The sequence below is a fragment of the Petromyzon marinus genome, chromosome 48 (assembly GCF_048934315.1).
Source record: "Petromyzon marinus isolate PM22_M1 ecotype Great Lakes invasive population chromosome 48, UKy_Petmar_22M1.pri1.0, whole genome shotgun sequence".
Taxonomy (NCBI): domain Eukaryota; kingdom Metazoa; phylum Chordata; class Hyperoartia; order Petromyzontiformes; family Petromyzontidae; genus Petromyzon; species Petromyzon marinus.
The window spans coordinates 1,720,674-1,733,958 of record NC_133714.1 but is presented as its reverse complement, the minus strand read 5'-3'; the positions used below and the strand labels follow the sequence as shown (position 1 = coordinate 1,733,958).

Below are 13,285 nucleotides of genomic sequence, written 5' to 3'. Positions count from 1 at the left end.
CGAGCGGGCGGCGGTGTTTCACAAAAAATAAAGCCAGGTTTGTGTTTCTGCAGCCACTCCAGTGGGTTTGTTTTACCATCCCCCGCAGGGCGGTATGTGCAGAGCAGGACCGTGGCCGCCAGGTTAGCCAGTGGTGGAGATTTTGCCCTTATATGGAATGTACGGGGGGGGTAGGGATGAAGGCTGAAGGCTGGGGGCCAGATGGCTGCAAGCCAGACGCCGAGAGTCTTAGACACTCGTGCGAAGCCAGGCTAGTGGCTTGCAGCCTCGCGCTATGTATGTGAAAAAGAGGCTTTAAAGCTCATCGGATTCCTCCAGTATAAGTAAATATTCTGATTATGATAGGTCTGTTTCGTAGGAATATAGGGTACAATCATACAGCACAGCGTTCTCAGGGATAGGCACTGCCTTGTACTCTCCCCTGAGCTGGGCTCGCAGTTTTTCTCACGTGCTGTGCCCCCCCCTCCGTCAATTAACAGCTGTATCGTGCCCCCTTGGGCACTGGACGTGAGACTCCCCCCCCCTGCCCTCCCCATGGAAACTTGCCCGCCTCCAACTTTCAAATCGTTGCCACACACCTAAAAGGCGACGTTTTCCAAGTGACACCGGCAGAAAAATTCGTTTGCGTTTTCATTTGAAGCACACGGTCTTAACCATAATTATCATCATCATCCACCCGTGGTCTATCCCCTGCTAGACGAATTATCTCCCCCCGTGCTGTCACAAAAAAAAAACACCCATGGTCTTGCGATGAAACAATCCAGCACCTCGCTCCCGTGCAATTCGCACACGGTTCTCTATGTACGGTGCGAAAGAAGTTCAACATACACACATATGTACAAGGGCCCATCGCATGGCTCCATCTCCCCCGGTTGGCCATCCTCTCGGGCGTGTCCGCCCCTTCGGCTGCTCTTCCGTCACCAGCCTCAACAAGCGGCCACCGTCCCTCGTGACGACGTGGCCTGCCTCAGCCCACTTCGTTCCTTCAGCAGTCAGCACGATGCATCTGCTGCAAATTTTCACTCGTTCTCTACGTACGTATGTACGTTTAATTTCTTTCGCACCGTACGTAGGCAACCACGCTAATCGTTAGCTGGCGCTCCGTGGAATTCCAAGCGTGCACCTCTCCCAATCTCTCCGCACTGCTTTTCGCACCTTCCAGCGTGTGCGCGATTTGTTTCCGTTGTCCGTTCCCGCATTTCCGATCCACGTCCGCAGCGGTGCCGGAACCGATTGCAAGAGGACGATGCGGGCACCAGGGAAGGCCACAGACCAGGAATGAGTTGCGAGTAGAGAATGCATTCGTCTGTTTGGCATGATGAGGGCTCGCATCAGTGGGCCATGTTACATTGCAGACTCTCACAAACCGTATCAAGAGTTTCATTACGTCCGAGTCTTTTATCCCAGTTTCATCACAATTGTTTTATCGGCATCCTACCATGAAACGGAGGATATGTGTGTCCCGTACGTTGAACTTCTTTCGCACCGGACGTAGCCAACCGCGCTACTCGGAGGTGCGGGGGGAAGGACAACAAACTAATATTCGAATTTCTCGCAGAGCAGTGCAACGCGACATGTTAAAGCAACGACCTGCGGGAACGGATATCACAGAACTACTTCTGAGATCCCTTCCAGTTACCTCAGGTCCGCACAGTAGGGGGCAGTGCTTTCCCACCACACCCTGAAACAGAATACAGTAAAACCTTGGATTGTGAGCATAATTCGTTCCGAAAACGTGTTTGTAATCCAAAGCACTCGTATATCAAAGCACTCGTATATCAGTTGTGATCACGTGACGCTCGGCAGACAAAGCGTACACGTACTACTCGTCTTGCAAAACACTCGCAGACCAAAGTCACATTGAAGGGAAACAATAAAATAATACAATATATTATTTATTGTATTATTTATTGTATGAAATATATATTATTTTATTGTTTCCCTTCAATGTGACTTTACCGAAAGAACCAAGAATATGAATCACTGCAGTCACGAAAGATTTAAATCGAAACTCACAGACCAAGTTACTCGCAATCCAAGGCTTTACTGTACAGTGATTTTTATTGAGATTTTAAACTATCTCAACTGGAATGTAGTCAAATTAAGTGCGTTAGCCACATTTAATGCGATGTCGTTTTATTTATCTCCCTTGTGTGCAGCCATTATTGACCAGTCTATGCCCATCAACTCACTCGCGCTTTAGAGTGAAAACAACGTAAAACTTTAACCTTAAACCCAGCTTAATAATGGACAATACAGTACAAACAGTATACCTGTACAGTAGCAAATACAACACAGCACTGTAGTACTGTACAGTCTAATACCGTACTACGAGCCAATTCGACCGATGGCTGTGCGGTACAAGTAATGTGCTTGTTAAACATCAATGTGTCAGGAGGTCTCGTTTACCCATCTATCTGCCAACTCTCAGAACAAATACTTCAACGTCTACGAAGCACATTTTGCCTAAAGTCAAGGTGCATTGAGAAGAGAGAAGATCACAACGTCCGCTGTTTAACATATCGCAAGCTTTGGCAAGCATGCAGTGGATAGTATGAGTCACCGTGGTCCATGCGGGTATATCCAAATTGTTGTTTTGCAAAAGCCTTGTTTTCGAGGTGAGCACCAAAGTCGTGGCAAAGAGCGGTGAAACTCGTGAACTATTGGTTCCTGCATGGAATTTTAAAATCCATCTATATATATTAAAAAGGGAAATTTGTGAATGTGTTAAAAATGTTTATCATACTTCCCAACATGCAACAAACTTTAAATTTGCCATGTGGGTAGCTTCCAGACTGTACACAATGCAAAAAAGTCTAAAAAAATATATATTGCACGGCAAGTGAGCGGTGACGTCACATCTGTGATGACGTCACATCTGTGATGTCACCCGCATGCGGCAGCGTCACGCAGTGTGCCCCCACCCTCCGCGTAGGCCGTGTATTAATCCAGGACAAGAATCCAAGTCTCGGCCGAAGCCGGGTAGTAAAGCTAATTTATTTTAAAAAATGGCCGCTCTACCACCGCGTAGGATTTCGCCGCAGCTCCGCGTAGCTGTCGACGTGAGTTTGGGTTGTGGCAAATATCCGGCGTGATGGCCCAACATCGGCATCAAGAACCAGCAACACTGGCTGCAGTAGCAGCAGCAGTGGCGGCGGCAGCAGTAGCTGCCACCCCTCTATAACGGTGTTCTTCACTCATTTTCACTCATCATCAGTGTGAGGGCCGCCACACATTTAAAACCATTGGGGGTTTGACAGCAGCACGATGATGATGGGGCAGTGTTTTCACTACTTGTGTATTGTCGGGGAGCCGCAACGTCAGGGGCCGCACAAAAGGCCACCAGGGCCCGCCGGTGGCCCGTGGGCCTTGCAATGAAGGACACTGCGCCTGTACAATCTGAGGGAGAAAGAACGCGAGCGAGTCAATTCGGCTCCTCCCGAAGATGTTGCCAGCGACGTGGAGCGAAACGTTGGGGGGACACATCGCTCGGAACTGCGCGGTGCGAGCGAAATCACTTCGGATAAGAAAGCGATGGCCGCTTGTGCCTCAGGAGGGCTTTTCTGGAGGGGATTAAAAAAAAAACCGGTGAAGTCATTCGTCCGCAAGGAGAAGTTTGCCAGTGAACTACCATGCGAGTCACGTGGACAAGAAACGAATTACTGCGTACAAACGTCTAGCTTGCCAATTGCTGTAACCCGCTCTTCACGGTGCAGATAAAGAGGTGGCAAAGTGCAGCTGAACTCCTTTATTCGAAGCCATATTACCCCCCACCTCCGACCCCCTCTCCGCGACTCCTCTTATCTACCCGGAGATGTAGGGTCCGCCAACACTCCTGTCTGCACTCCTAATCTTCCTGTATTGTGATCATCCACAGATTTTCCCGCCGTCCTGCTTTGTGGTGCGGCTTCCTCTCACCTGCCAAAATCGTGAGAACAAGTGGAGCCATGCGGAAAAATATATCTTATTATCCGCCGTTATCTGGGGTTTTTTTTTTTTCAATAATCGAGTTGAGAAAATTCGCGGACGACACCCGCGGGTGGCAGGACCTGCAATGTCCATCCCCCACCATCGGCGTGGGAATAGAGGCCCTGTTGGAAATGGCGTGACTCCGTTTGGTTCTGTGAACTCACTTGGGAGGAAATATAAGCCGTGAGGCGAGCTGCTGAAGGCATTCAAATTGGCCTTGCATCACAACACATCCTAACCCTCCACTTCAGCCAGCTCCAATGCCACACGCCACAGAAATGGCATAACCCCTTTAATTCAACCCAAATATACATGCGTATACGTCGAACATCGAGGAAACATTCAGCCATGGAGATTTGTTCAAGACTCCCACGCAGCTGTCGTCTCATGCTATGCCACACTACATCCGAGAGTCCAAGGATTAATATCTCACTCGATATTTTCCGGTACGCCGCGAGCCTCTCTTGGCGTAGGGATTATTAGCGGAAGGCACTACCGCCAGACGATCAACACGCGCCTACCCACAGCCAGCACGTATTATTGCACCCCATATTCCTGTAATCCTACGAACAGGTTTTAGGACAAGCCGAGAAGATTAGGATATGGCTCGCCAAAATAATTTTCCGGAGAAGCGTTGTTTTCATTTACTGTTCCGGCCGAAATGAAGAAGCTGCGAGAAGTGCGGCCTAATATTGGCCACCGTAGCGCTTGCAGCACTGTGCGAAGGCGGCCCCTGCTTCTACATCGGTGATAATGGAAAACACGTTATTGACTCCACTTCAACACCAGCCGGACGCCTGTTAGTGTGCTGAAGCGTTAAGTGTCACTCGGCGTGAGTGGACGCAAATGCTGCGGCTGCGGGAGGGAGGCGAGTAGCAATTGGACTGTGTGTCAAGTAGCCATGGGGGTGTGTGTGTGTGTGTCAAGTAGCCATGGGAGTGTGTGTGTGTGTGTGTCAAGTATCTATGGGTGTGTGTGTGTGTCAAGTAGCCATGGGAGTGTGTGTGTGTGTCAAGTAGCCATGGGGGTGTGTTTGTGTGTGTCAAGTAGCTATGGGAGTGTGTGTGTGTGTCAAGTAGCCATGGGTGTGTGTGTGTGTGTGTGTCAAGTAGCCATGGGTGTGTGTGTGTGTCAAGTAGCCATGGGTGTGTGTGTGTCAAGTAGCCATGGGAGTGTATGTGTGTGTGTGTCAAGTAGCCATGGGAGTGTTTGTGTGTCAAGTAGCCATGGGAGTGTGTGTGTGTGTGTCAAGTAGCCATGGGTGTATGTTTGTGTCAAGTAGCCATGGGGGTGTGTGTGTGTGTGTCAAGTAGCCATGGGGGTGTGTGTGTGTGTGTGTCAAGTAGCCATGGGAGTGTGTGTGTGTGTCAAGTAGCCATGGGTGTGTGTGTGTCAAGTAGCCATGGGAGTGTGTGTGTGTGTCAAGTAGCCATGGGGGTGTGTGTGTGTGTGTCAAGTAGCCATGGGTGGGTGTGTGTGTGTGTGTCAAGTAGCCATGGGTGGGTGTGTGTGTGTGTGTGTCAAGTAGCCATGGGTGTGTGTGTGTCAAGTAGCCATGGGAGTGTGTGTGTGTGTGTCAAGTAGCCATGGGGGTGTGTGTGTGTGTCAAGTAGCCATGGGTGTGTGTGTGTCAAGTAGCCATGGGGGTGTGTGCGTCAAGTAGCCATGGGGGTGTATGTGTATGTGTGTGTCAAGTAGCCATGGGGGTGTGTGTGTGTCAAGTAGCCATGTGTGTGTGTGTGTCAAGTAGCCATGGATGTGTATGTGTATGTGTGTGTCAAGTAGCCATGGGGGTGTGTGTGTGTCAAGTAGTCATGGGTGTGTGTGTGTATCAAGTAGCCATGGGTGTGTGTGTGTGTGTCAAGTAGCCGTGTGTGTGTGTCAAGTAGCCATGGGAGTGTGTGTGTGTGTGTCAAGTAGCCTTGGGAGTGTGTGTCAAGTAGCCATGGGATTGTGTGTGTGTGTCAAGTAGCCATGGGATTGTGTCTGTGTATCAAGTAGCCAAGCTGAGGTGCTTGACAAACACCCAAAGAAGGTCACTGAACGGGGTCAGCGCCACCACTTCCATTTTTTCAGCAGGAGCAGTGCCGCAATGCTCCTCTGGGAATGATGTTGGCACGTCCTCGTGGATTTTTCTTTTCATCCGGTTTTGTCCATCCACATTTTAGAAACGTGCATTGAGATTATTTGGATTATTTTGCTGCTTTAAAAGGTCCACATGATCACCCACTTTGTTAGGCTACCATTTGTGGGCAGGTCGCTTCTGAAAAACAAGTTAATATCTCAGTGGGCTTTGCCTGGTAGGATGGGGATGGTTTAGTGTTTTGCATTTGTGTGCGTTTGGGTGATTTGTTTACCTGCCTTGTGCATACTTTGCACTACTACTATCGTGTTTTGTACTGTTTGTTGTAACCTTCTTACCCTACCCATCCTTGACATCTGTGAAAAAAAGAGCTGTATGGCTCATCGGGTTCCTCCAGTATAAATAAATATTCTGATTACGATAGGACTGTTCGTAGGAATATAGGGTACAATCATACAGCACAGCGTTATCAGGGATAGGCACTGCTTTGTACTCTCCCCTGAGCTGGGCTCGCAGTTTTTCTCAGGAAATAACGAGTGAGAAATTAAGTTATGGGTGCCCTCTTACTCACTTTCACCTTCGCACACATTTATTGTGCTTCTATTTGTAACTTTTGAGACGTAAGATGGTGTCCCCAACATCAAGCAGTGCTTTGGCTTTGTCGTTGCCATTTATCAACTTTGGTCACCCATGCATTAGAAAGATTTTGTTTTGAATGGCTTATGACCTAGATACAGGTCACCAACTAGACAATCAGGTTCTGCCCCCCACTGCCCTAAATCAGGGGCAGCAGCTGCCTTCGCTATTCCCTCCCGATATTCACACTGCCACCGCATTTCCTTCCGCAGCAAAATTCACGACCAAATCACCCTAGAACGTTCCAGATCTTCACGCGCTTTCGTAAGCTCAGCAGAGTTGACCCTGGCTAGTATGCGGATGGGAAACTGCCTGCGTACACCAGCCGTTGTAGGCTTGGGGGCTGCAACGAGACCAGGAGATGGCAGCACCAGCGTTTAACTGGATACACTGCTTCGTCTGAAGAGCCTCATTGGCGTTTAGCTCCTGAACACGTTGCCGTGCTCGAGGACAGAATGGAATATCCACCGCCTTGCGAGGACGAGCATCGAGTGTAGACTGGAGGTGTGCTGGTCGGGTCAGTCTGTCCTGCTCGCCCGATCCATTGAGTCCGCACACTCGCACGAATGAAACCAAGAGCTCGTGACGTTTACCCCGGGTAGGCGAAAGGTGAGGGTGCAGCACTGAAACTGCTTGCACATACGGTGGCTGGCAGAAGGAGCTCTGGGGGGGCCTCTCTCTAGACGGTATTTGGCCTACTCTTCCACGCTGGCCAGACGTCTTGGAAGAGGTGGGAATACCCACGTTTTACCCCCACCACAAGTGACATGCAGGTCCACGCACCATGTTGTGCCCATTTATACCGCTGGGTGGACAGAGGTGTGTGGGGGATTTAAGTTGAACCGGTGACCTCCGGATTGCAAAGTCCACTGTGCCACCACCATCACACCGCGGAGTATCCAGTTAAATAAAGGGCATTACAGTGCATGCCTTAAATTGGAGTACCGCACGATCGTGTCTTTACAGCGGCAAATTTAATAGGACAAATAGGCAACAGTCGTGAAAGTTTGCATACAAGATACTTTCTATTGCAGGCTCAACCGCTAAGCAGCGGTTGAGCCTAAATAGTGCTTGGAAGGGCGACCACCTTAAATATAGAAGCTGCGGTGCTACGCGGTTGGCAGCAGAGGTTAGTGCTGCAAAATACACTCTTGAACTGCACTTCCATGTTCCCGCATTTACGCTTGCTGCGTCCACCAACCCGCACTGACCAGTGTGGTCCAAGTACGGTCAAATAACCCCCTCACGAGAGGCCCTCGTCCAGCGGCGGATCGACAGAAAAAAGGGCTGCGCACGTGGTTACACATGTAATCGGGGCGGCAACTTCAGGAAATACTCCCCAGAACCAGCCTCAACCCGCAAACTCCCTCCACGATAACCAGACAAAGCGAGCAGTTATGGACAGGATGCTAAATTATAAAGGAGAGGCCTTTCACAGAGCCATCTGGACTGAACGCTACTGTATTGTTCCAAAACACGGACTCGGACCCCTTTAGCCAGAGGGCTTTTGCAGGAGCAGCCAGGCTTTAAAGCTGAAGATCGACAGACAGATGATGATGATGCCAATGTTCACAACAAACTTGCCACTATAACGGCGATGCTGCCATGGGCCACACGATATAAGGGCCACGACAATCGTTATCAATTGCTTCGCGCAAAATATAATTGTTGGTATTTTTTTTACATTTATTATTTACCGACTAGATTTTGAGGCAGTAAAAAACTAATCTCAATAATGAATACTCTTTGTTTTTTTCGTTAAAGTCACATAGGTATTCCTGCGGTCACGAAAGCTTCAAATCAAGACTCAATAATGAAGGTTTTCAATAAATTGCTTGTTGTCCGTTAAATTAATGCTTTGGAAAATAACTGTCAGTCATTTATGCTATTTACAATAATTTTCTTAGTCGATCGAGCAATAACTTTACGTAACTGAGAGTATGTACGTTTCATGAGCATTACGCATTGTAATGATTCGAAAGGCCTATTACGGCAGGCATAAGCTGAGTTACTTACAGGTGAGGATCAATTGATACTTATTCGAACTTGAGGTACAATTAAGCACGACAACAACATTAAACCGTCTAATACAAAGTATATGGTCAGCCAATATCACGATAAACGTCACGTCATAAAAAAAATCCAAATCGTGTTACATCAACATGCTGTACTTTATATCCCCAATTTATAACCACGTGGATACCAGGAGTTTCTGCTCCAAGGGAGATCTGTCGTAATCTGCACCCTTCACTGTTTCATGAATAGCTTAGGCCAAGGATAGATAACCTATGGCCTTGCCCTAGGCCCACAATTCAATATTTATCCCTCACTGCGAGCTGCACCAATCGGGTACTGGATGGGGAATATTTTATTTAACCTGCCCAATTGCCTAACTTTTTGCGCGCTCATTAAAAGGTGAGCCCTAATTAATTATCTGTTGTTGTTGTTTGATAAGGCTGCGGTGTGGGCGAATGATCACCAACTATATAGGTTAGAAGAGTCTAATTCGGACCACAGTAATCCCCTGCATTAAAACAGAGACACATTTAATTTGTGGGTTTAACCTGTCATAGCAATTGCATTCACTCTCCCTTGACATGGACCAACCAACCAGGGATGATCAAATGACATACCCAGGACCCTTATTCTATCTTGCTGAGTTTATTTGCACTGAACCTGGCCATTCGTTGCACTGTACCGTGGTGTTTGTAAAGTCATCCAGTTTGATGGTACAATGGATATACAGCACAGTTGCTTAGCATGATGGGGCCTGGAATCTATTCGCGATGAGTTTTGGATTTTCAGATTTTAAGGGCAAGTTTGGATCTTTTCCTTTCCAGATTGCCATACGAGTGCAGTAACTACAGTACAATGTGCAGTGAGTCCCGTGCATTACTGGGGCTGACTCGAGGCATTCATCCAGCACCAATTGCTGGATGTTATGCCCTCCCATGCCTTTCAGTCACAAAGAGTTTTATGACCATACTTCACCACCGGTTTGGATGTTACTCGACACGGCTGTTAGCCATGGCGAAGGAATCAAACTCCGGCTGCCGGGTGCATCGTGTTGAGCACAAACTTCCACGGTCCTACGATTAACACGGCCGGCTACGTACGGTGCGAAAGAAGTTAAAGTTCAACACTACTGCTTGCTTTTAGTTGTACAAAACCCAATTTACATTTAATTTCCTAGGTTCACTCAGCCCATCATCCCCGTGGGGTGAATAAATTTCGTACGTTGTGGAAAGTGAATCAGTATCCTAGGCATGGGCTGCGACGTAGCCAGATGATGGTAGTACAGCAGTGAATCGAATCTAACACGAGTGTGGCTTGCATACATCCTTTACCTATGCAATCACTTCCATTGCAAACTAAGATAAACATGTTACTTACCTTGCTGATGCAAGCACTCAACTTTGAGTGAAATAACCAACAAAAAATTTAAGGTCATTATCGTGCAAGATTAATCATTATTAGGGCAAAATACCCTCTGTTAGAGGTTAACTAGAGCGCCTCCTAGCGGAGTACATTCCTGCAGCAGCGGCGTGGACCACGGCACTTGCAGGGCTGCGCCTTTTAACTTCCATCGCGCAACGCAGCAAGCAACGGTTCCAACACCCCCGCCGCCAATGCAACTCCATTCATTCCCAAACATTCGCTCCACCACCACCGACCGACAACGAGCACAACAACAACCACCACCACCCACCAAACCAAACCTCACCTATGGACACCAGCCTGATGCTCTGCCTCTCCAGGAACTCGAGGGCCACGGACACGTTCTCCAGCTGCATCTGCCTGAAGGTGGGCCGCGCGTGATACTTGCGGTACATCTTCTTCTGGCTGAGCACCTCGAGCAGAGCGATGAGCCGCAGACCGTCGGACAAGTCCTTCTGCAGGTCGTGAATCCTCTTGTTCACGCACTTGAGGTGCTCGTTGCACCAGCGCGTGAACGTGTTCTGTTGGATCTTCTTCCAAGGCGCGTCTTCCGCCAGATCCTTCTCCGTGGCGGGCATCTCCGCCTGCTGCTGCTGTTGTTGCTGCTGCTGCGGAGTTGGAGGAGGAGGCTCGGACTGCTGCGGTTGCTTCCGTCCGCTCATGATGCGGGTTAAATAGCGGCGGGGCTACGAGGCGGAGAAGGGGGAGGAGGAGGAGGGGCTGCGGGGCACTTCAGCAGCAGCGGCGGCGGCGGCGGCGTCTGTCGGGGGTGGGGAGGGTTTTTTTTTCGCCCCAAACTTTCGTGGGGTCCACGACTCTTATTCTGTGAATAGGACAACAACACACGCACACACAAACCATCACGAGTCGTTACGAATGGTTTTAAAGTGCTCGTCACGACTTGTGTTTGAGAGTTCACGCGTTGAAGGGTCTCCTCGACGTGTTTCCTAAATCTTTGTTGAGTTTGCGCGTGGCCCGCTAACAGCACTAGCCCCGACGGTCTGCTAAAGTCTACACGGGGGGGGGGGGTCTTTGTTATTTGCCTTTGGTGTAAATTGGTTAGTTCGATACCTGAGCACGGCTAACGTAAAGTGACGATTACAATGGCACCAGTCCTGGGCTTCCCCTAGGTCGACTCGGCCTTAATTCGGTAACCCATGTGCAGTGTGTAAACATTTGACGGCGCTCGGGGAGACAAAGGCGGCCGGGCGTGGTGCCGTTCACCTGCTACACGGGGTGACCTTCGTCTGTGCTGGCAGCCTCCCTCGCTGATGTGGTCCACGGTGAATGTGAACCAAGACAATGTCAATCAACAACGACGACGACAACCGCCACCAACATTCCAGTAGCGAACGTCGTCGTGACCTCCCGGACTACGTGACCTGTTAACTTGACGGAGGGGCCCCAAGTGGGGGCTGGGGGTGGTCACGTGATTGGGACCCAGATCCTTCCCGAGGGTTCTGGATGGTGGGCATGGCCAAGGGCGGAGCCGGCCACGCGGCAGAGAATAAAAGCCGGGTCCCGAGAGGGACCGGGGTTGTTGTTGTTCATCCTGGATGAAAAACACTTCGTCTACGTTCTACGTTCAACGAGTCTCCAACACGTGGACCCGGTCCGTAGTAGCAGTTACGTAGTAACTAGTGTAGTTAGCCTGGTGGCCACCACCAGGCTAACTGCACTAGTCACGTGGTAACTAGTGTAGTAACTAGTGTAGTAACTAATGTAGTGACTAGTGTAGTAACTAGTGTAGTAACTAGTGGTCACCACCACAGGTTGTTATTATGTTAAGGGGAAGTTTCCCCGTGTGTTGGAACTGAATAAATGTGTTGCCTTCAAGTCTACATCTGCGATTCAGTTGAACCCATTACACGAGTACAGCACTACACCGGTTGTGTGTTGGAGGGTAAATCCACAACATTTGCAATTGTTGTGGCGGGTTTAACGACACATTTTTATTTACGCGATCGAACCCAAAAACAAAAACCTCTAATGGATATTATTATTGGTCATGAAAGCCTATTAACGTGTTAAACTGATCCTCAACAGACAGTTTGGGGGCAAGTGCTGTTAGCGAGCTCCTATTAAAAGTCAGCCGCCTTTGCTGATTTTGTTTGTGTTATTTTCAAATCATTTAGGGCTGAGTAAACCTAGCGGGGAGGCCCAGCACCATGTTCGGATATTCGTCACACCGATGTTTGGGCCTCTGAACGGGAATCGAACTCGTGGGAACGCCCCAGGTTCCGTTAACGCTGTGCGATAACCACTGCGCCACCGCTCCCTCAATGGTCTCACACACACCGGATTATAAGACGCAGTCCAGTCTGTTAAGGAATCTCGCCCCCAACAGTGCCGGATGATCCCAGTAGCAAACGTAGCTACTACATGTGTAGCTACTCCACGTGGAGTAGCTACACGTGGGTAGTAGCTACACATGTGTAGTAGCTACACATGTAGTAGTAGCTACGGGCCCCGCACTTTCAAGGGCCCCGCGTTAAATGCTTTCAAGCTATCAATTCCGGTTCAGTGATTCTGCACTTGCTCTATTACTATAGTACTATACCGCCTTCAACTTTCATGAACGACTGGGTGTTTAAGGTTAGCGATTTGTCGTATTATCTGTGGCTGTATAGCAAATGAAAAAATACAATTACTTTACTGTGCAAGTAAAAAAATGTATTTTAATATGTACGTGTTTTTTTAATATGTAGAGCCCCTTCATCCGGCACGGCCCCCACGCCTATCGGTCGCGATGGGGGAGGAGAGACTGTTTGACCATACTTCACCGCGTGGGCCATCTCTTATGCTGCACTGCCATCTGCTGCCTATGACCACCTTGTGATGGTGCAGGTCACCCATCCACAAGCGTCAAACACTGCGAAGCATCGGGCGCATTCGTCGCGGCTGATTTGTCAATTTGGCTTGAGCCGCACGGCCTCCTGAACAACACGCCACGGCCCTTTGTCAATCCACCGCTGGATGACTGCCTCCACCCACCCACCCACGCCTCGCCAAGTCGTCGTGTCGGTTGACCATACTTCACCCACGCTTAGTTGGCGCGGCTTCGTGAGAGGGCTGGACATTGGTGGGAGCCCCGGGGACAGGTCCAGATATTTATTTAAAGAAAACTATGTTTTTTATTTTACCAGGTCAGGCCCACTG

General features: G+C 49.2%; 1 protein-coding gene across 2 annotated transcripts in view; it reads right to left on the bottom strand.

Moving 5' to 3' along the window:
* The window catches only part of LOC116952775 (filamin-C), a 90,820-nt gene that overhangs the window by 69,152 nt on the left and 8,383 nt on the right, over nt 1-13,285 (bottom strand). For both annotated transcript variants that reach the window (XM_032972399.2, XM_032972400.2), the window contains exon 2: nt 10,413-10,949. In XM_032972399.2, the coding sequence (XP_032828290.1) occupies nt 10,413-10,788 (376 nt within the window). In that variant the 5' untranslated portion in view covers nt 10,789-10,949. The remainder of the gene's footprint in view (nt 1-10,412; nt 10,950-13,285) is intronic.